General features: G+C 50.7%; 1 protein-coding gene across 3 annotated transcripts; it reads right to left on the minus strand.

The window, feature by feature from the left end:
- Positions 1-1,110: 1,110 nt before the first annotated feature.
- On the minus strand, positions 1,111-21,673 carry TFAP2A (transcription factor AP-2 alpha). 3 transcript variants are annotated; one of them, XM_005525299.2, is made up of 7 exons: positions 21,561-21,673; positions 13,073-13,507; positions 10,100-10,151; positions 8,222-8,453; positions 7,204-7,322; positions 4,765-4,906; positions 1,111-3,203 (listed from the first exon to the last, which is right to left on the minus strand). In XM_005525299.2, the coding sequence occupies exons 1-7, from the start codon at positions 21,591-21,593 to the stop codon at positions 2,915-2,917; spliced, it is 1,302 nt and encodes a 433-aa protein (XP_005525356.1). In that variant the 5' UTR covers positions 21,594-21,673; the 3' UTR covers positions 1,111-2,914. The 3 variants fall into 3 exon arrangements, with proteins under 3 accessions (XP_005525356.1, XP_005525355.2, XP_087909952.1); XM_005525298.3 differs by lacking the exon at positions 21,561-21,673 and adding an exon at positions 18,309-18,472; XM_088053826.1 differs by lacking the exon at positions 21,561-21,673 and adding an exon at positions 14,784-14,871.
- Between the last annotated feature and the right edge of the window lie 1,048 nt (positions 21,674-22,721).

A 22,721-nucleotide genomic window follows, 5' to 3' on the forward strand; every position in this document is an offset into this window, starting at 1 on the left:
ACCAGTCTCTCTTGGAAATAATAAATAACTGTTTTTAAAACAATTGCAGCTTTGCATTCAAAAGATCCACTTTCAATTTACAGAAAAAAAATATTCACCATTTTTATAAACTAGCTGGCTCTCGAAAATAGAATTTAGACTCCACCAACTCTCTTTCTGCTTGGCAAGATTGATTTTACACTGCCTTCCATAAGTAGATTACCAAAGCAAAATGAAACATCTTGGGCTTTATCTAATGCTTTGCTTCACCAGCTCTGCCAAACGTCAAAATATATGAGTAAATGTTAATTCTCTGTGCAGCTTCATTGTAAACACCTCCCTCCTAACCTCCTCAATTTCTGCCTGAGCAAAAAGGGGAAAAAAGGGAGAGAAAGAGTCAGGGAGGGAAGAGAGGAAAATCAGTCTCCACTACCAAAATACCATCAGCACTTAAAGGAGACCCTTTCTTTAAAATGCCTTTACATTCTAAACTGCATTAAGTCTCCCTTCCTATGATATAACATAATCCAGCCTGATCCTGACTTCACCTACCCCCGGGGCCAAAGAAAATAGATTCAAAATCTGAATTCTCACATGTTTTTATAGCCCATCTTCAAGACATACACTCAATTTTTTTAAAGCGAACTTCCCTGTTTCACAACTGGTTTCCACAAGAAGAAACTCAAGATAAAAATTTCAGTCATCTCAAAATGTCAGTCTGTGCATTCCAGTAAAACACGAACCATCAATCAGAAATAATCTGTCTCCTGCAAGATTTCAGTAAAGTTCACAACCGTGAGATGATTTTGTTGGCATCAACTACGGAGCTTTTCTTTTTTCTTGAGGGGGAGGGAGCACCCAGCTCTGATTTATCATTATAAATTTTTTTCATAGCATTAATTTTCAGTATTTTCTCAGTAATGATTCTTTTTTAAATGTCCTTCTTGAAATGTGTTTTTTAATCTTTGCTCTCGGTTAGGACAGCTACATGTACAACATTTTATAGGCTTATAATTCTGTGTGCTGTATATATAAACATAAATAAAAACCTAGAGGTCAACATAAATAAAATAAAACTTTTATTTTTTAAATAAAATTATGTTTTGGTTAAAGAAAAGATAGTGTGTCATTTTTGTTAGTAGTACAGACAATTTTTTATCCAAAAGAATACATTGTGCTTTATTGTGTCATTTGTCTGAATACAGACTCAGTGGAATATCTAAATGATACCCTGCTCTGAACTCCAAGTTGAAAGTAAGTTTTTATTATACTTGAGGGAAACAATGGGTTCAGCTGCTTATTGCAAGGAGCAATTGTCAAGGGAGAGTTAAACTCAATTACTGTAACCATACTGAATAAAAAATACTGCCAAGAACAAAAATACGCCTGGGTAAAGACAGCTACTGAATAAAAAAATCGACATAAAGCGTATCAAATATTTATTTATCTGGGCAACAAAGGACTATGATACATTGATAGGCATGGAAACTACTGCCGGCACAACTCAATACAATACAACTATAACTGCTTCCAATATGGCCAGTGGAGATACAGGATACCAGGTGGTCCCGAATGTTTGAAGTTCTTTGGGAAAAAAAAAATAAAAAAAAAAAACAAGAGAGAGAGAAAAATAAAAACAAAAGAAAGGGAAAAAGAAAAAAAAACAAGAGGGGGAAAAAAAGGAAAGTAAAGCTAAATCTTGTTTTAAAAGACAATATTAATTTATTGCTCTGTTGGTGCTTTTGGGAGAAGGACAGTGGATGAAAATAACTTTTTTTTATTTTCCACAACACATAAGGGTTGTAAAACCACTAACATGTTTAAAAACCTTGCCAGGGTCCAACATCACTTTATTTTATCTTCAATGAGAAACTAAATGTCATACTAATTATATATAAAAATTAATGGTTTTTTATTTGTTCAGCTGCTTCATTGTCGCTTTTAACATGCTACAACAGGGCTAAAAATGATGAATCCCAGAGAAAAACCCCCAAAAAACCTCTGATATCTAAATAAGTACCATGAACCACATGATGAACTAAGAGGGGAAGATTTAAAACCCACTAAACAAGAGGTAAACGAGATCACCAGATAAATAAAAAAAGGCTTAAAACAGACTCACCATATTTACAATTCCCATTAAATTACACATAAATAAATATATACATACATGAACACTGATTCCCTTATATAATAACCGTGAATCGTGTTGCAATAGAAAGTTCAAGTTGGTCGCTTTACCTCGGACAGGAAAAAGTTCTACAACTGAAGATATGACATGGAACCGCTTGTGTTTTGTGTTCAAGTTTATTCACAATACTGATAAAATATCATCAGTCCTTTTTGCCTTTTGTATGTCTGCTGCTGCTGCTGTTGTACTTTTTCACTTTTTTAATTCATTTTTAGTATGGCTACAATCTTAACTGAAGTTTATGTAAGGGAAGGTGGTGATTCAGTCCGGTGAAGCTCATAGAATTTTTAAGTATTATTTAATTCTTTTTGTTTGGTTTTTTTTTTATTTTTTTTAATATATTTTTAGAAAAAAAAGTCCTTTTCTTTTTTGCTTTATTTTTTTGTTGGTTTTTTTTCTCTTTTTGTTTTATTTAAAAAAGAGTTCACAAACTCAAGACAGAACTTTTTTTCTTTGCTGGCTCCGTCCCCCTGTTCTGTTCTCTTAGGCTCCAAACGGGTAAAACGATGATGGCAGTGGGAAGAAGGGGGAATTTAAGTGGGAGCAAATGGAAATGTGGATGCTGGGAAGGGGTGTGGGGAAAGGATAGAGCAGTCCTGCAGAGTCAGAGAACAGGACTGGCAGAAGGACGCTCATTCTGTTGCTGTAGCCTGGGGTGCTGGGTCCCGGGGAGAGGGAGGAGGGAGATGAATGGATCGATGGGCTATGAGGGGGAAGGGAGAGGAGTGTGGGGGGGGGGCATCCTCACTTTCGGTGCTTCTCCTCTTTGTCGCCGCTTTTGGTGCTGTTGTCTGTGTGGCTGTTGGGGTTGTTGCTGAGGTACATTTTGTCCATGGCCTTGAGCGCCTCGGTGAGATAGTTCTGCAGGGCGGTGACGGCAGCACACACCGCCGGGCTCCCAAAGCCGTGTGAGATGAGGTTGAAGTGGGTCAGGCAGCTCTGGATGCCCGGCTCCAAAATGGGGTTGGGCCGCGAGTTCCCCAGGGGAGATCGGTCCTGAGCCAGCAGGTCGGTGAACTCTTTACAGATCTGTCTGTAGCACAAATGGAGCAGAGAGACAGAGGGAGGGAGGGAAGGGAAAAGAGAGGGAGAGAAATGAACCATCACTGGCGGCAGCAAAGCCCGTGCATTCTCCCTGCTAGATTTCACAAGCCCCTGGATCAAGGAGGTTCCTGCTCCTGAGTGCACACACTCTCTCCCCTGTCCTTCTCCTCTCTATGCATTCTTCCCCCTAATTCTCACACCTCCCTGGCACTCACAAACCTCCTCCTTTCACCTTGCACGCACACACACCAGCACGCCTCACATCACACCCCAGCCCCATCCAACACACAGGCGGACAACAGGAACACAGAGACACATGCCTCTTGCCCCACCACTCTCCATATGTCAGCCCCCAACACTCTCCACAAAAACACATCCCTGCCCGGCTGGGGTTTGGAGCACCAACACAGTTTAAAGTTCCAGAGCAGGCTTAATAGACAGGCTGTGATATCCAAAGGTAGGCTAAGAGGTTTGTCCATATCTCAGAAGATTCCATGTTTGGGTGGGAATGAGAGAGCGGTATGGGCCTCTTCCTTCACAAAGCTAAAACACACACCTGTGTGTTAGGAAGAATGAGTGAGGGCAGAGCGGGCAACTGAGGATTTAAATTAGGGTATTCTGAAACATTTATATATGTAAATCTCTATCTTCAAATCCAAAGGGACCTTTCCACAGAGGGGGAGGCTGACGCTAACCAGGGCCTGGAAATTTCCTTCCGGGGAGGTAAGAAGGGAAGATACGAGGGCATGGTGCAGAAGATAGGTTATATCACCCGCTCACTGCACAAATGGTTGGAGAAATAACACACCTTACAGCAAGAGAGCTCAGAGGCGTGTTGAAACAGTTTGTGTTCTAAAACCCACATTAATGTCTTCCAGCCATAAAGCAACTCCCATCTCCTGCTTGTGTCCTCTGGCATTGTGCCCTTTGGTGACACCTCCACTGGTAATTAAGGGCTACTAAACAACCCTTTTAATTTCCAGCAAACATACCAAAACAATCATTTTCTTTTCACGCGCCACCTGGAAGTCTAGGCAGCCCCACCAACTATAAACTCCGCTAGCATTTTAACTGCACACAGATTGTCATTTAAAATATATTTTTAATATCCCTGTATTTGCTAAGTAACAGAGATGCTTAGGCAGGAAGAACCATTGCGGATTTTAATGAACTGAAATCAGTTTAATGCGCCAGGTTTATTTTACTGACAATGGGAAGCCCTCCCCTTCTACTTAAATTGATGAGCTAAGTGAATAGGCCCAGAAAACGTTCTGCTTTGAAGAATTACTGCTTTTTCTGTAACTAAACATCCACCCTCAATTCGCACAATTCACATTCAAGATAATCTGCGCAAACTGATTTGAAGGAAAACAAGCTGGTCTGTAGAGTTCTCCTGTATCACTAGGATCAACACACACCCCCACAACTTACAAAGCCATCAGCCACTGGTTATGCAGCAAACAAATGTCTTCACAAATAAAAGCGCCGAACTCAAGTTTGTCCCCCATCCCTTATTTCTAAGCAACATGCCAGAAAGTTAAATGTCTTACTTTGTTGCTAGAAGCATGTTTTTTCTTGTGACTTGCTCGTTTGGATCGGAATGTTGTCGGTTGAGAAATTCAGCTACTGCTTTGGCAGGAAATTCTGTCTCACAAACGTACCCAAAATCTCTAGCTAGATGTACTGCTTCTCCTGAATAGGGAGGCACGGGTGGGGATGGAAAGAAACACAGCTCATCAGTACACATCGCACAGAGGCAAAAATCCATTTGAAAAAAACTCCAAAAACCCACTACATTCTACTTGGGCTTTTCTTCTCAAAAGCCTGGACATTTTCTCTTTGAAAAAGTTAGGGCCAGAAATGCTAATTGCATCATATCTTGCAGTTTTCTTTGCTTCAGCTGAAGGTAATGCAAATGCATATTTTCATAACAATCATTACGAGTGAAATCTCACATAAGAATTTTTAAAAGTTCACATTAACTAAGATATACTTTTAGACAGACAGGCTCCCTCCACCCAGAATATGCGCTTCAATTTACATCTCCATACCTATAGAGAGTCATTTATGTACATTTTATTCACAGCTATTTACTCTGAAAATGTGTTTGCCTCAGCCGCATCTCTATATTCTTTTGCAATGCATCAATGATTAATATTGATCATAATTACTCCTAGAGCTCTTCTAAATAAAATGCATTAAACAGCTAAGTGTTTAAAATTTAACTTGATCGCATATAATTATATGTTCACCCCCAAACGATTAACCATGAGAATTTTAGGGTCATTCCACCGAGTCTGTCTGTTTTGTTGATTTTCAAATCTTTGGTTTTAATTTCCTGAACCAGTTGGTTTTTACTGCAGGGCTTCCTGCCATTAGCTCTAGCTCCGGAAGAACGCATGCGCCAATTAGGGCTTCAAAGCCTCAGTCCAGTGAGCTTGTTTCCATAAAATGGAGCGGATCATAAACAATAACAGTACTCCAGAAACTGCCTCATCGCTACGGGACTCAAAGCCCCAGCAATGTTTATACTATCATCTCCCCAAAATTAGCCACCATCACTAAGTTATCTGAAGATCAGGCCTCTGGTTTTGTTTTTCTTCAAAAAAATCATTCTTTTCAAAGCCATTGTACGTGAAAGCCAAACAGAACAATGGATTACCATAAAACCTTCTCCATATTCATTAACATCACAAATAATGTTAAGCATCTACCAAATCTAGACTTTTTACAAGTTTTCCCCTCGTGATTTTTTTACCACAGCGTGTCAATGCAATTGCAAAGCCTTTTCAGAAACATGAAGACGCGGTAATTTTCACGCAGTATAAAAATAGTTTGTTCACTAATCCTGATGTTTAAAAAAATGACGCCTGGCATCATTGCACAGTGCTTTCTTCCCCGTCTCTTTGAACATGAAACATTTCTCACAGAATGCAAAGCGACAACAAAACAAATTCCCACCTACACAACCAAACTTAAGCTGGACCTGGACAGCTTGGGCTGAGTTTAAAAGCACTTTATAAACTGAACCAGTCTAAAATGCAGCCAAACTCATAGGTAAAGGCAGGCCTCGAGCATACTTGATGTCAGCCAGTGTGACACAGCCACCACTTCAAAACTAAATGACTGCAAACTCTTGAGCTTCCCACTTCCCTGCACAGACAGAATAGGACATCCCAAGGCACTAAAAACAAGTTGCACCTTTTCCAGCCAAAGCAAAGCAGAGGAGAATGATATAGCCAAGGGAACATGTGTTCTGAAAATGAGAACCAAAAGGGAGAGGGGGCTGGCAGTAGTGCAACTTTGAGGCTTTCAGGACACCATTAATTCATGGCTGAGGTCAAGGATTCCCAAATTAATTCAGGAAGTAATGGTCACGCATTTCTCAAATGCAGATGTCAGAAAAGTTAAATGATTTACTGTTATGTGGCTGCAGGCTGGGAGGGAGAACAAACTTAAAGTAGCTGCAGTTTCTGACATTTAAAATTGCTTGGTTGTCCACCTGTGGCAGAAGAACAGCAGTGAAGTATTAGAGGCGCTGCTGCCTGTAACTTCCTACTCAATACTCATGGGTCTCTTATGGGGCTAAGCCCACCATCCCCCTTCACAGGGATCCTTCCCATGCTTCTCCCAAAGAGATCTGCTTACTCCACAGAGGGATTACTCATTTGAATGAGCGAGTAAGATGGGGCCCTGAAAACATCTAGCTTGGAAACTTAAAAGCAAATAAATAATAGAACGCCTTGCTGAGTCTGCAGGACTCGCACAAACCCGTTTCAAGTTCTAACAAAAAGCAAAGGAACACAATTAACCTGATCTTTTTTTTTAAGGCATAAAAAATAACGCCCTTTTCAAATGCCAGTGAGTAGCAATGACTCCGGGAAAGGAGACAGAAAACCCGAACAACCGAACAGCAAGTCTTCTCCTATTTGGCAAAAGCAACAGGCACATTTTCCAAACAAGCCCTCCCAGCTCTTTGAGTCACTTACCCTCCACGAGTGATGTGAGCAAGGTAACGTTAGCAGCTTTACGCCTCCCGGCTGGCAGGTTTAGTCCTATTTTGTCCAGTTTCTCCCTCAGAGATCTCCCTCCGTTTTTAGACTTTGCCCTGCTCCACACAGAAAGGTATTAAGAAACAGGGCTTGGGGGAACACCTCCTCCTGCTTTGGCTCCCACCCACACATGCCCCAAACACATCCCTTCCCAGGGAAGGAAATAAAGGGTTTAGGCACATGGGATGGGATACATGGCTGTGAGAGGCTCAAGACCAACTGTTGCTGAAAGCTGAATCCCAGATACAGGGATGGTGCTTTGGATGTTCCCACATCTAGAGAACATCGGCCCTCACTAAGGTCTAGATCAGCCCCAAAGCTGACATGGAGCTCTGAGGTGCCTCCCTGAGTTCCCAAGGTGTCATGGACATGGGGACAACTTCTCCCCAGGCATGACGGGAGGAGGCCGATTTGCAGGGCCCGCAGCCCCAGAGCATCACTGCCCTCACACCAAACTCTAGGTGGCCCATCTGTGGCTTATCAGGACAGCTGGGCTAAACGGGGCTGCAGAGATGGGAGCTGACTTAATTAATCCTGGATCTTATTCCCTGCCCAGGCACTGCCTAATTGCCTGGGTGAGGCCACGGGGTGGGAGCTCAGGGCAGAGTGCCTGTCACTAGGCCGGTGCTGCGTGATGTGGGGTGTGTGTGTGTGTGTGTGTGTGTGCCCGTGGGGGGTGTCCCCGGCGGAGCGGGGCAGGGACACGCCGGGACCCCACGGCAGGGCTCCGGGGGCCGCGCAGGGCCGCGCGTTGCCATGGCGACAGCGCCCGGTGCCCCCGCCCGCCCGCGCTGCCCCGCGGCCCGGGCGCGCCCCGCCCCCTAGCGGCGCCCGCCGCACTCCCCCCGCGCCACCGCCCCGCGTGGGCGCTCGTCCTCCTCCTTCCCTGCCTCCATCCCTCCCTCCCGCACGGCACAGCCCGGCATCCCGCCTCCCGCGTCCCCCCGCCCCTCACCTCCGGAGCACTCCGCCCAGCAGGGAGGCGTTGAGGCACTCGGGCGGCGACAGGCGTCTCTGCACTTCCGCCACCGTGACCTTGTACTTGGAGGTGGAGCTGAGCAGCGAGAGGCGGCCCGGCACCGAGCAGAAGACCTCGTTGGGGTTCACCACCCCGCCGAAGAGCGCGTCCTTGTTGATGGGGATGGAGGAGACGGCGTTGTTGTTAGACTTGGAGAGGGACACGGGGCCTGCAGGGAGGGAGGAGCAGGGAGGTGAGGGTGAGGAGCGGGCGGGGAGCCGGGGACGGAGGGGGAAGCACCCGAGCCGCTCTCTGCGGCCAGCCCGGGCCCCGCACCGCCTGCGGGGCAGCGGGGACGCAGCGGGGGCACCCCTCCCCTCTCCCGTCGGGAGCCACAGGGAGAGAGCCGGACATCCCTGGACCAGCAGCGGGGAAATTGTACAGACCCTGCAGCCCCTGTCGAGCGCCGAGGCCGCCGGGTGCCGCACGTCGGTAGCGCCGCGTCGGGCGGGCAGTGCCCGGGTAGCGGCGCAGCCGGCAGGACGTGTGGCAACCCCGGGGCCCCGCCAGCCCACAAATTTACACATGGAAAACCCATAACGCGGCAGAGAACCGGCACCCCAAAATATAGCTCGGTCCCTGCCCGGTGGCGGCCGGCGGGGAGGTGCCGGGCCGTGCCGCCGTTCGGTGCCTCCGGTCCCGGCCGCCTTCCCTTTCTCCTCTGCCTCAGCCTGCTCCGCTTGGCGGGTGCAGTCCAACCAAGCGGGGGGCTCTCTCCGTTTTGGATAGATCACTTGTGACATTAATAGCTCTGGGAAGGCTAATAGATACAACAGGAGTTAAACGAACTCTTGAGATTACTAATAAAAGAGCCAATTATCATGTCGACTTGGAAAGAGCATCTCTTAAGATTTATCCCTTGCACATCTAATTTGACGTGACAAAGGCTTTGCAGGCGGGGGGTGGGGGGGTATGAAACTTCAGGTTCGCTGGCTGTACAGCGATTAGGGTTAGAGAGGAGAGTGCCTCACCTCAGCACCTCTCTCCTGTGGTGGCCTGGGTACCCAAATTCCGGGCGGCCACGCAGCCATAGCACCCCTCAGAGCAGGCAGGAGCTAGCTGCGCCTTCCACCCTGCCAGTTTTACTTCCAACAGCGTCTCACTACACAGCATCCAAACACAAAACCCATCACTTTCCACCGAGAACCTGCTTTGCAAAATGCCCTGTGCCGCCTTTCCCAATCCTTCGGTTGTCCGAAGAACGACGGGAAATGAAAATGGAGTGAAAATTTGCAATAAATATTCTGCAAGGTTTGGGTACCAGCTCCCAAGCAATTCAATTCCAAATGAAGCAAGCGCACAAAGCCAACGAAAACCAAATCACCCTAAACACCGACAGACATCACTTTTCAGAAACTCGCCCCTTATTCTCGACCAGTCCGCCTCATCACCGGCGTGATTTAAATAAGAAAACCCGAAGGAGAGGAAACAACGATTTCACTTTCACAGTCCCGTTTACCAACAACGATTCAAGCCCTCCGCTCAGCCAGATACATTGGGCAAACCATGAAACCCAATTGTTCGGTAATGCACTAAAAGACCGGCTCGGATTTTCTAGATCATCTGCTAACGTTTTCCTAGTTAACGACAATAATAATTAAAGGACCCGGCAAACGTGGCCATTTAAGAGGGCGAATTTCAACCCACATCGCCCGCTTTTCTTTGCTTCCAACCTTTTGGCCAACACTACATGCCAGAGGAAGGAGCCCGAGGCCGGGGGACTGGAGGGGAGAGGGGGGAGGCCGGGTAAGTCCTCCCTTCGAGCAGTCCCCAGCCTGTGACGACATGTTTGGTATGCGCAAGGAAACAGCTTACCTTTCTTAATTACAGTTTGATCTGGGATGTTAATACCGGGGTCTTCTACGTGCTGCAACAAAAGGAACAGGCAGGGATGTCAGGGTAGAACCACAACAAAAGGCAGGGAGGGCCGAGGTGGGATGGGGTGCAGGAGAAGTTTTGTGGTGTGTCCCCCCCCCCCAATTCCTGGGCACGATGTGAGGAGGGAAACAACAGATCCTGCATGGAAAGTGGGGGGGAGGGGAGGAGAAGGAAGGAAGGAGATTTGGAGGGGTGGGGGATTTCCTTTATCGAAAGGAATCCCGCATCCCTCCCAGCTCTTCCCCCGATCCCCAAGAAAAATATAATAAATCACTCACACACCCCCGGGGCCCGAGCGGCCTTAAGCTTCTTGAGGGCTCCCTCCTCGCGTCCCTTCCCTCCTTCCCGGGAAGAAGCCCCGGCCCGGCCCGGCCCTTCCCCGCCGCTGCTCCCGCGCCCGCGGGAGGGAAAGCACAAAGGAGCGCGGAGCGGGGCCGGGGGGGACACGCACCCCGGGCTCCCCCACTATTGTCCCCTCGCAGGTTCCGCGGTCGCGGCTACAGCTGGGGTTCGCGCGGCGGAGTCACGACGTGATTAGAAAGTCAAATGAAATCATGTTTTCTAATTCCAAAAACTGACAGGCAATATAATGTCTGGCTGTGTTTACAAATTAACACCAGTGCTGCTGAGATAGAAGATTTCGCAATCGTTACAAAACCCAGGCATTACCATTTAAAAAACTATTACTTCCTTCTCTAGTCTTTGTCCAACAATAATACTGATTCTAACATTTTCCATTCTGTCTTGGATTTATGCTCCTGTTAATTGTGCCTGATCTCAATGATTCCGGGTGGATGGTACTAAGTTGCTTTATTACAGGTTTTATTATACTCAATGCTCTCATTTGTAACTTGCCTAAAGTGCTTCTGGATTTAAGTATAATTAAATTGAGAAATGTTCAGAAATGACTACTGCTGCAGTTCTTGTGTTTTAACTATATGGGGAAATATGATCCCTTTATGCATGCACCCTAAACCCATAAAGTAAATGTAGTGTGGCATAATACTTTTATTTGTGTTATTTCTACACGTATTCCATACAGGGAGGACTGTTAAGTTTAAAATCCCACAGAGATATTTATGATTAAATAATTTTCACCATCTACTTGACTTTCTTAAATATTTAGCCGTCATTTTTATTAAAGGTTAACTGTTGCAACAACGGAAAAATTCAAAAATTACCCTTCTAACTCACATTTCTGTAAAGGATTTTTTTTTTTTTTAACTAGATAACATACACCTCAAAGATGCACCCTCTTATTTTATACTCTCCTTCATGAAGCCTGCTGATTCAGTCTTACAGAGAAAAAAAAAATGGCTCGGCTGGTTCAAGTATTTAAACCAGATGGCATTTGGTTTTCACAAAGTATAGCAATGCTATTAATTCATAGATCTAAAGAGGAGGCTTCCCAAATCAGCCCACTGCCATGGAGCACGACACTGAGGAGAGGGAGAATTCAAGAGAACATTTTAGGTCATGTTCTTCCTACAGCAATCAGGGGCTTGCAGTCAACAAATTAGTTTATTCTTACGATTTGCCTCCATGTTATTTTATATCAAGTTTAAAGAGTCTACCTGCTTTTAACAGATCCAAATTGCTTACTAAATCCTCCACTTTGGAAAACGTATGCGTTTATTGCAAAACTGCTAAACACAACCAGCAATTTTCTGTGGCTAATTTAGCCAGATGAGGGCTGTAATAAATTCACTATTTTCTCCGAGTATAATTTACAAAAGATTTCAAAATGACCCCCAAAAATAGGTAAGTTCATCTGAACATTATCCTTGCAACACGAAACTGTACTCATTAAACTGTCAGCGAATATATTGTTGTAATATTTGATCCTGTAATTTGGGATGGCATTTCGGCAAAAATCACATCCAGATACCACAGTTCCCTCCTCCTCTTTCCTCCTGCAAGTCGAGCAGCTTCAGTCCCTCAGCATGAGCTCTGTGGGCTTTAATAAATTTATTGTCATGTTCTAATTCCATTTTCGGGAAGAAACCCAGAAAGATGAACTTTGATCATAACCTATCACGTTGTATAAGGCCACTTTCTTAACTGAACAATAGCCCTGGCTTGCTTTGTAAGTATCCTGTGCACTAATGTCATGCTTAATTAGAAATCATTTTTAAAGTCTGTACTCATCGATAACAGAATTAGGTCCCCCAAATAATGCATCCTCCAATAGGATCCCAACATTTAATTTAATATAGGGTGTAGCAGGTCTGACTCAAATTCGATAACCTATAGGTAATGATTTATGAGGTCATCCCTTTGCACCGCTACTAAGAGAAGGCAGCAGCATTTTAGTATACCTCTTCCCTGATTTGTCAATTAATTCCTTCAGAGAAGAGGATCTGCCCATACCCTCTTGTAACTTTGGACGTGGTTATCCCATACGCCAATCCTGTAATCATGGGAAACCAATTTTTCCTTCTTAGGCCACTTTCACCCACTTTCCCCCCACCCCCCCCTTTGCATTTGTGAGATCTCGTTAAATGTCCTCACAGGCATTTCAGACTCGTGTCTTTCCCAAGGCAGTAAGAAATCCCCAAATGCACGGCCCTCTGGTGATATTATATATTCTTCCAATCGTAACAGCTTATTGTCATTGAGAAGGAAAGATATTGTTAACGATGACGATAATTTGATTTATTTATATTTTAGTGGACAAGTTAGCGGGGAGGCGTTGCACAGGGACGAGCTGCGAGAACCTTTTGTTCTAGGTGGGGGGCTTCACTTTTCCCTTGGGGGGGCGGGAGGGAGTTCTCTTCTTCCCTTCCTCCTATTTTATTTTTTTTTGGGGGGGGGGGAGGTGGTGTTCCCCTTCCTCCCTCCCTCTCCCCCCGACGTTCGGCTCCCGCGGTAAGAGGGACGAGCGGGCCCCGGGGCGGCCCCTTGGCTTACCGGCACGTCCTCGATGGCGTGGGGGATGGAGTGGAGGGGCAGGTCGGCCAGCCCCGAGCCCAGCCCGTGCGGGGCGTGCAGCAGGTCGTCGTGCCGCCGGTAGTCCCTGCGTGGGTCGAGCCCCGAGAGCTGGTGGGGCAAACCCCGGTGCGTGTGGAGCAGCCCCGTCTCCTGGCTCTGCCTCTGTCCCGGCCATCCTGGGTGCTGGGGCTGTGGCTGGGCATGGAGGGGGTTGAGGCTGTACGGGTCGTTCACGTGGGAGTAGGGGTCCTGAGACTGGGGGTAGATGGGCTGGTAAGGGGGTGGGAAGTAAGGGGGCTGGAAGTCGGCGTTGGGGGTGTGGGAGAGCGGTGGGGCGCTGGTGTAGGGAGACTGACCCACGGTCCCCAACTGGGGTAGCCGGGCTGTCCCGTTGCTGGTACTGTCGTGGCGCTCCTGAGGTGGGGAGCGGGAGCGGGGGGGGGGAGGGGGGGGAGGGTTGGGGAGTGGAGGGGGTAGAGGAGGGGGAGGGGAAAGGAGAAAAAAAAAACAAAGATAATATCAAACTGATTTTCCTCAAAATCGCCTTGAAAATTTCATCTATAGGGCAATGAGGGGCAAAACATCATCTGCGAGGCGGAGAAAAGCAGATCTGGAGATCTCTCTGCCTCTGATTTCCCTTCCCAAATAATTAAGAGGCAGTCTCGCTTTTTAAAAAACAACAATAACGGCAATAATGATAACAGCAATAATAGCAATAATTACAACAGGGCAGCTTATAATAATAAAACATTGCGGCGATACAGCGTGGATTCACAACAGATCGCGCCCCGGCGTTTCAGGAGCAGGTATTTCCCGCAAATAAAAAGAATAATTCACAAGCGAGCTTTACTGAAATAATAATTCTGCCACAACCCAAAATTCTTCCTCTGGCCCTTAACAGCACCGAGATACTGTCGCTGACATTACCGATCGCTCGCGTCCCAAGGAAACCCCGGAAAATCCAAGCCTACTGCCATTTTGTTACCAGAAAACGCCGAAATAGCCTCCAAACAAACCGGTAGTTTCCCCCCAAGAGTTTTAGGAATGTTTCGGGGGGAAAGCACTGCCCTGGTCCCCCAGCTACGGGAAGAGCCGTCCCGATGCCCGGCCGAAGCCCGGGCTGGCCAGCGTGCGATTTGGGAGCGGAGCGGGCAGCGGCGGCCCGGCCGCCGGGGAAGCGGAGGAATGCGGCAGGCAGCCGGGGGAAGCGCCGCCGCCCCGACGGACGAGTGGCACGGAAATCAGCCCGGGCGTTTCGGCACGGCTCTGCAGGCTCTCGAGGCCGGGCAGATGAGACCACATGAACGTCTGGGGCAAAAGGAACGGCCTCCGTGGAGGAGGATTCGAAGGAAAGAGACGCGGTCCCGAGAAAGGGAAACGAGAAAGAGAAAATACTACGTTTGCAGGTGGCAAGGTGAAGGAATCGAAGCAGTAGGGTCCAAGCAAAGCCTTTATCCGTTCGTTCAAAGCAGACCCAAAAAAAAGAAAAGAAGGGGGGAGGGGGAAGGAAAAAAAGAAAAATAAAGAGAGAAGGGGAAAAATGTAAACCACCGAATTTATAAAAATGAAGGAAAGGAAAAAAAGCCCGCTCCGGAAAGCTGGGTGCGAAACCCCCACTGCCACCGCCGACAACAATAGCAACACCCAGAGCACACCGAACCCCCTCCGAGAGAAACGTGAAGCAACTCACCATAGCCGAAAAACTGTGCACTAACATCTGCGAAGAGTCGGGGGTTACAAGTCAGGGTAGAAAAAATAACAAAAAGGCAGAGGAAAGGGACCGGCGAAGCGCGCAGCCCCCGGCGGAGCCCCGCGGGTGCGGGCGCGGCGCGGGCGCGGAGGGAGCGCGGCCGGAGCCCGGCGCTAGGCGCGAGCGGCAGGACCGGGGCGCCGGGGCTGCTCCTGCACCGCGGGCGCGCCACGATAATCCATCAGAACTTGCACCGATCTCTGCTGCCCTTCATCGGGTGTTCCCAAGGCGAGCTCTCTATCCTGGCGCGGTGTGAGGAGCCAAAGTTGGTTGCTTTTTTTTTTTCTTTTTTTTCCTCTTTTTTTTTTTTTTGTTTTGGTTTTTTTGTTTGTTTGTTTTGCGCTTTTTTTCCTTTTTTTTTTTTTTTTTTAGCGTGTGTGTGTTTGTTTCTTAATCCTTTTTTTCCTCTGACTCTTTCTTTCTTTTTCTCCTTTGACTTAGCTGCTGCTTCACTTGAGCTCCTAATAACAGATCTGCTGCCTTCCTGGAGACTCCTAATAGCAGATATTCATGACTATTAATATTACACGAACACTTAATAAGGGAAGAATGGCTGGAAATCGAGCGTGAAGCGAGAAGGCAACTCAAGGCAGAGCCTGTTCTAAATGACGTCCATTGAATGAAGAATCAGTGTATCTAATCAGAGATGGGGGAGAGGGAGAGGGAGAGAGAGACAAAAAGGGAGAGAGAGGGAGCGGGAGAGAGAGAGGGGGCACATGCTGCTGCGTCTGACGAATCACAGGAAAGGGGCAACATTTTAAAAGGTTGCAGGGCATGCAAAAGTGAAAGAGAAAGAGATCCGGAGAGAGGGAGAGGGTGGGAGCCAGGAGAGGGGGGGTGTGCAGAAAGAGGGGGGGCGGGGAGGGAGCGGGAGAGACGGGCAGAAGGAGAGAGGGGAGGGGGTGCGGGATCCCCCCCTCCTCCTCCTTCCTCACCTTCGCTTCGCTTCCCTTCCCCCCGGCTGCCGCCTCCCCATGTCCCCAGCCCCGCAGTCCTTCGCGGGCGCACCTCGGGCTGCGGCTGCTGCGCGTAGCCGGCCTCAAAGCCCAGGGAGAAGAGCGGCTGCTCGCTTCCCGCTTGGTTCTTGCCTCCCTCGGCCGCACCGCCGCCGCCTTTGCGCGGGGTGGGCTCCGCGGGACCGCCCGCCGCCGCCGCCCCGTCCATGCCTCGACGGCGCCCCGCCGAGGGGCTCCCCTGGCCGCTGCCCCCGCGGCGGCCGCCCCGCGCCGCCGAGCCGGCTCGCCTCCGTGCCCCACGTCCCGGAAACCGGCTGGGAAAGTTTTTTTTGGGTGTCTCCCCCTTTGGGTGTCAGCCCTCCTCCTCCTCCTCCTCCTCCTTCTCCTCCTCCGGTTCGAGCCCAACGCCGAGACCAGTGGGCGCCCGGGGCGGGGGGGCTGGGGAGCCCAAAGAGCATCCGCCGGGCTCCCCGCAGCCCCCCTCTCGGAGGATCCGGGAAGAGACGGGGGAAAAAGGCAGGAGGCAGCAAGGCGGGGAGGGAAGGAGGGCGGGAGGGACGCGGGGGGGAGAGGGAGCCGGGAAAAGAGGCAAGGCGAGCGCTTCTCCCGGCCCAGACAAGCCGGGGCTCCGGCGCAACCCGTCGGACTGGCTGTGCAACTCCAAAACAACTCCCTTAAAACAGGCACCGCTCCGCTCGCCGCCGCCGCTGCCCCGCCGCAGCCGCAGCCGCCGGCGCCCGGCCCCACGCTCCGCCCGCCCGCCCCGACCCCCCGGCGCTCCGGCCGCCCCGGGCGCTCAGCAGAGCGGCTGACCAGGCTTTCATGGCCTTTTTCTGGGGTTATTTCTGCTTTTCTTTTTTTTTTTTCTATCTTTTTTTTTTCTTTTTTTTTTTTAAAGGCAGGTTGTACCCCCGGCAGGATACAGCCATCCTCTTTTCCATCCTCTCTTAAAGTGTTCTCGCACCACGCTCCCGAGGTAAACACGGAGAGCCAACCCCACACGTACGCACAAAATCCGGCCGGTTCGCGGAGCGGCTGCTGCTCCCTCCGTGCTTGGTAACACCTCGGTGCGAAGTCCCATTAACGCAAGGCAACAAAAGCCATTTGCGATGAAATCCACACGCTCGCACGTGTACTAACTGGAAGACCGGTCCTGAAGGGAGGGAGGGGGAAGAAGAACGCTTTCCACCCGAAATGCAGCTGAGGAATATGTGTCTTTTTTTCCTGACTGAATTTTTTTTTTAAAAAAAAAATCTAAAACATAAAAAAAAAACACCCAACCCAGCCAAACAAAAATAATAAAAAAAGCCTTACACAGCCCACAAACCCCAACACCCCTCATTCATAGAAATCAAACACCCGCCAACGAGTGGATCTAAAGCTCAGCTCCCGCACCGGGAGACAGCTTCATCCCAAACTCCTCGATCCGGGACTAGGTCACCAAACCACTTAGTCGGCGCTGAGCCTGCCGAGTCCTCGGTCCCTTTCCTAAACTACAGCATCGCCCAAAACAGCGTCAGGGTCGGACGGGAGACTGCCCCCTTCGACCCAGAGATGCATGTCGGCAAGGATCCGCCGAGGCTGAGGGGATTCTTCCCGCGTGGGTCACGACCAAATAACAGCGTTCACTTGCAAAGTAGAGTCTTTTATTGCGCGGTTTGAACGCACTGCACAGGCAACTTTTACGAAACGGGTGACAATAGTATTCGTTGGTTTGAGACTAGGCATGGGTCCTGGGCATCGCTCTTCTTTTTCCTCTTCTTCTCCTTTTTGTCAGATTAAAAGACAATCGCCTCTTTCTAAAAATATGGATGCACATACAGACACAGAGAGAGATGCGCGCACACAATCTGTGCTGAACGGCTCCAAAACCGAATGAGGTGGATTTTTTTTTTTTTCCCCAAGCGGTTAAATTACTATGTCTCAAACCCGTGGGAACGCGGCCCTGAAAATTAGGAGGCTGGGGGAACACTGCTCCAAAACCCGTGATTTCAGTTAGGCAGCTGACCCCTGTAAATTTGTGCAGCTCGGTATAATGAACCCGCAGATATATCGAAAAAGCTGAATTTAAGCGCCGGTCCTGAGCCGATTTATTTGGATGCCTCGGGTACCTAGAGTGCAAGAATAATTCTCTTCCCTTTGTCTCTTGGCCCTCTCATTCATTCATCTGTCCATTCATTCAGCCAGCCGCCTATCCATCCATCCATCCATCCATATGGATGAGTGTAGCATCCTACAAAAGCCTTATCTACGGAGGATCTACCTATAGACCAGGCTGCTTCTGGATCCCGTTTGCCTTTCCTCATACACTTCCGACAAAGCCGTGTTTCCACAAGCCCCGAAGTTCCTGGGGATGGACCCCAGCCCCTCTCCGGCTGCAGGACCGCAAGGAAGCCTGACGACGGAGCAGAAGTTTTCCTAAACGAAATTGAGAGACGGAGGGATGCTGAAGGCTCCCGCTTGCATCTGCGGGGCCGGGGCTCTGCCCGGGCCCGGGGGAAGCGCTTACCTCACATTCCTCATATTTGATATTATCCGTCAGTTTCCAAAGCATTTTCATGGATTGGCGAGAGAGAGAGGATTTGGTTCTCCCTGCCTTGCCTCTCCCTACGGTGGCGGTGCCGGGCGGCGTGGGGAGCGCGGCTGGCGGAGGCTCGGCAGCGCTCCCGTCCGCGCTCGGAGATCTCCCTCTAATGGTGGAAACTTTTCCCTTTTCCAGCTCTTTACCCACAGTCTAATCGCCTCATTAGCATATCAACAACAGCCCAATTGCTCGCCAGCACAACAACCTGCAGCCATGGACGCAGGTAGAAGGGACCCACGAGCAAGGGAAAAAAAATAATAAATTAACGACAAAAAAAAAGCTTTCCTCGACCTGCCGAGCCCCGGTGCGGGGGGGCAGTGGGCCCTGCCTGTCTGCCTGCGGGCCGCTGCTAGCCTCTGTGCCTCCGCCTGCCAGCGGGGAGGAAAGTGGCCAGCGAAATCAAAGAGGCTACCGTCCGATCCGCAGAAAGTTTGGGACTAGCCATGAAGCCACCCCATGGGATTTGATTCTCTCCCTAGCCATTTTTTTTCCTTTTTATTTTTTTTTTCCACGGAGGTTAAAGGAAGCAAAGCGAGAAGAAACGAGACTCGAGTCCTGCTCGAACAAGGTTATTGTCTGCGGAGGCTTCTCTTGCCCTCTGCTTTTGGTCTTCTTGTAGCTATTTTAAAAGCTTCTTTCCTTCGCAAACTATTATTTTTTCTTCTCGGCTCTATTGGCTATTTGGCTTCAAAAAAACACCACCCCAACCAAATCCAACATTATCTCTCAAACAGAAGTGGACGAGCGGTAAATTAACTGTAGCAGGAGCCAAAAAGTCTTTTGCAAGCACTTGAGCAAAAGGACAAAACAATGACCACAATAAAACTTGGGTACTTTCTTAGGTGGAGCGCTTCGTTTGCTTAACAATGTGCCGCTAAGAGGGCGCTCAGGCTGCCCTCCTTGGGGGCTGCTTCTCCACCCTTCTTCTCTTTTATTTCTCCGGGTGCCCAGCCTTGATCCATCTATCCACCGAAAGGCTTCGTTTTTCCGGTGTTTGTGGAGGTTTTTTTTGTTTGTTTGTTTTTCTTGCATTTTTTTTTGTTGGTTTTGGTTTTTGGGGGGTTTATTTTGTTGGGTTTTTTTCCCCTCTCTGGGCAATCCCTCGTTTCACCGGGGGGCGAGGCATTCCCGTCTCCGTGGGGCTGGCGTCTGGCCTGGCGCAGCTCGCCACGCTAGCCGTGTCCCCAGGCGTCACCAGCAGCCGGGCATCCCCATGGCTGCCTGTGCACCTGGCTGCCCTGCTGCTCCCCGAAACTTCCTTTTGCCGACGGCAAAACCTGCCTTGTCGGCCTGGAAGACCCTCCCGGGGCCACCCTCCCCCCCGCCCTCGACGTCGGAGGAAAATTTATTGCCTCTAGGAGCAAATGGCCCCTGCACTCCGATGGGGAGCCGCAGTGGGCCCTCGGGAGCCCGGCCCACGTGTCGCCACGCCGGGAAGGGTGGCAAAGCCTCCGGGCTCCCTGGGCTGCTCCGTCACACACAAACATCCATGTCCCCTAAACAGATTTTTTTTTCTTTCCCCTTCACCCCTCCTCCACCATACTCCCACCCCTGATGCTCTTTTTCACCAGAGCTTTTGTCTGCCACTGGCAGGAGAGTAAATTGTTGTTTTTACTCCCATTGAGGTTCAAATGGATCTGGCAGATTAAGCCTAGTTAATGCCCCGGGGGAGGGGGTTGCTGGAGATGAGAAAAAGAGCAGGGAAGGGGGTTGACGAAGGGGCCCATCGCCCCTTAGCGCCGTCCTGTCTGAATCGGGGCGGTCGGGAAAGCCTCCCACCCGGGACAGCCTCCCACCTGCGGCTGCTCGGGACTGCCGTGGGCCAAAGGCCTGGATCCCTTTTGCCTTCTCTCGCCATGCCCGGGCCGGAGAAGTGCAGGGTTGCGAGGGGAGGGGGCGGTTTTCCCCGAGAGATCCACACGGGGCGGCGGGAGGCGGGTCCGCGCGGCCCGGCCCCTCCGGCCAGGGGGCCCCGCAGCTCCGGGGAGAAGCGGCAAGGAAGGCCGGGGTGTAAGGAAAATCGGGAATAGATTTCAAGGCAGATAACCCGTAAACACGATTGCGCAAGAATTGATTTCAGTGAAAGAAAAGAAAACCTTCTTTTGATGGCTTTTTCGCAGAGGTCTGATAAAAAGATGTTAGCAGATGTAAAAATACTTTAAATTATTTTTGTTTACTTATTTTGTTCCCCCACCATTTTTTTTTAGACGACTTGCTTCTACCCTAAAGAAATAAAAAAAAACAAACAAAAAGGTAGTCTAAGGAAAGACTTGGTCGAGAGATTCGAAAAGTTGGGAGCAGAAAAAGAAACTAGGCTCCCATCTGTAACTGGACTGTCCTGAGGAAGAAATAAATTTTTAAAAAGCCATTTTCTCTAAGAAAATCCGGTGTGCTTGAACAGGACGGTGCATCTTCCCTTTCATCAGCCGGCAAACTGCGGTCATCCGGCCCGAGCCGATGGGCATCAGGGCGCTCCAGGGTTTTTCAAGTGTCTCCCGGTGGGTGAGCCTCCGTAACTCCACACGTGCAGTCTCTCCCGTGGTGCGTGTGGCTCCCCTCGGGTCCGTGGGGCCGGGCGAGAGCCTGGCGGGCCGCGTGTTCCCCTCCTGGCCTCTTTCGCTGGTGGGTTCTGCTTTTCCCTTCAGCTCATCCCGCGGGAGTGCTTTCCACGGGCGCCCCCGGCGCATCTACTGCCGGGTGGGACCCGGCAGCGTCACTTTTCCATGGGACAGGCAGGGTGGGAACTCGTAAGGAGGTTTCAGTCCCCGATGCGCGGTGGGTCACGCCGGAGTCTGCGGGCCCTGCCCCGCGTGGGGTCCCGTGGGCAGCCCCAGGGCTCCCCGGCCGGCCGGGCGCCGCCAGCCCCGGGCACAGGGACACCGGGCGGGCACACGCCGCCCTCGGCCGGCCCACACTGCCGGCGTCGTGTCACCCGCGGCGGCGGCGGCCGAGCACAGCCCGAGCCCCTCTCTACTCCAGTCCACCGCTCTCTACCTGTTGCAGTCGGGCCTCACGAGTGGCCGCGGGCAGCCCCAACACCGAGAGCCGCAAAACACCCAACCCCAGCATCAGGCTTGCCCCCAGTTCCCTCCGGGCCCGTCACCTTTCTCGCTCCAGCCCTACCTCCCGTCCCAAAATAACAATAAACCCCCCCCCCAGGGCAGAGGGTCACCTTACCTGCCAGTCCCCCATCTTGGCAAGGATAGACATCCTGGCTGCGGGCTCCGAGTCCTCAGGTCCCTGCTGGTCATGGACTGCGAGGGCAAGCCACCCGCCTGGGACGCCTGTGGGTAAATCCTCCCCTTACCTGAGCCGGGACTCTCTCACCTGGCCATAAAGAGCTGGGTGCTCCCTGCCTGCGCCTGCGCGCTGCCTCCGCGCTGCCTGCGCGCTGCCCCCCGCCACCGCGCCCGCCCGGCCCCGCCGCTCCCGGGGGACCGCCGGCCGTGACCCGCGGGGGGCTCCCGAGCGTGGCCCGGGCGTCCTGCAGCCGCTCGGACCCCTGCCCTCTTCGCCGTGGTGTCGCGTCCCGGCGCTCCCCAGCCGGGTGAGCGTCCCGGCGCTCCCCCAGCCGCGAGCAGAGGGCAGCTCTGCCCGCCCGGGTGCCCGCCCGCGGCCGGGGTGGGGGCGGGCGAGCCCCCCAGGCTTCACCTTCCCCCAGGGGGCCGGTGGAAGGTTGCCTAGGGGCAAGTTGTCAGGGACTACATGGACGTAGTAGTAGTAATAATAATAATAATAATAATAATAATAATAATAATAATAATAATAATAATACCACCAGTAGCCCAGAAAGCCAAAGCACCAGGAGGGCTGAACTAGCCCAGATGGGTGACGGAACTACTGCAAATTGCCAGGGGAGACCAGGGAGAAACAAAGACATCCCCTCCAGTGCACAGAGTCTTTCCAGCCCCTGGTATGGGGGCCAAGACGGGGCGGGCGGCAGCGGCCGGGGTGATGCGCACCAGGCTGGCCGGAGATCTGTCCCGCCGGGCTGCGCGGGAGCGGCCTGGGGTGAGGGATGCTGCGTTCCCCCGGGGGAAGCTGGCCCGCGACAGACTGTGGCCCTTGGGCCTCTCCATGTCCGTACCCCTTGTCCCCGCCCACGTTTTGTTGGCTTTTTTTCCCCTCGGGGATTCAAGTGCCGAAGTGCCCTGGAAGTTCGCCAGTGTGTCGCACAGCCCTGATTTCACACCCCAAAAAAGTGAGGAAGCGCGGACCCTGCTTCATTTCTAGGGGCAGGGCACTGGGGGCGTGGGGAGAAGCAGTACTCGAGCTACAGGATTGTGGGAAGGGATGCAAATAATTTCCACTTCGCAGTAGCACAGCAAGCCCTTTCAC

Source organism: Pseudopodoces humilis, chromosome 1 (assembly GCF_049639895.1).
Source record: "Pseudopodoces humilis isolate 2021_Gansu_Grassland_sample_001 chromosome 1, ASM4963989v1, whole genome shotgun sequence".
Classification (NCBI taxonomy): domain Eukaryota; kingdom Metazoa; phylum Chordata; class Aves; order Passeriformes; family Paridae; genus Pseudopodoces; species Pseudopodoces humilis.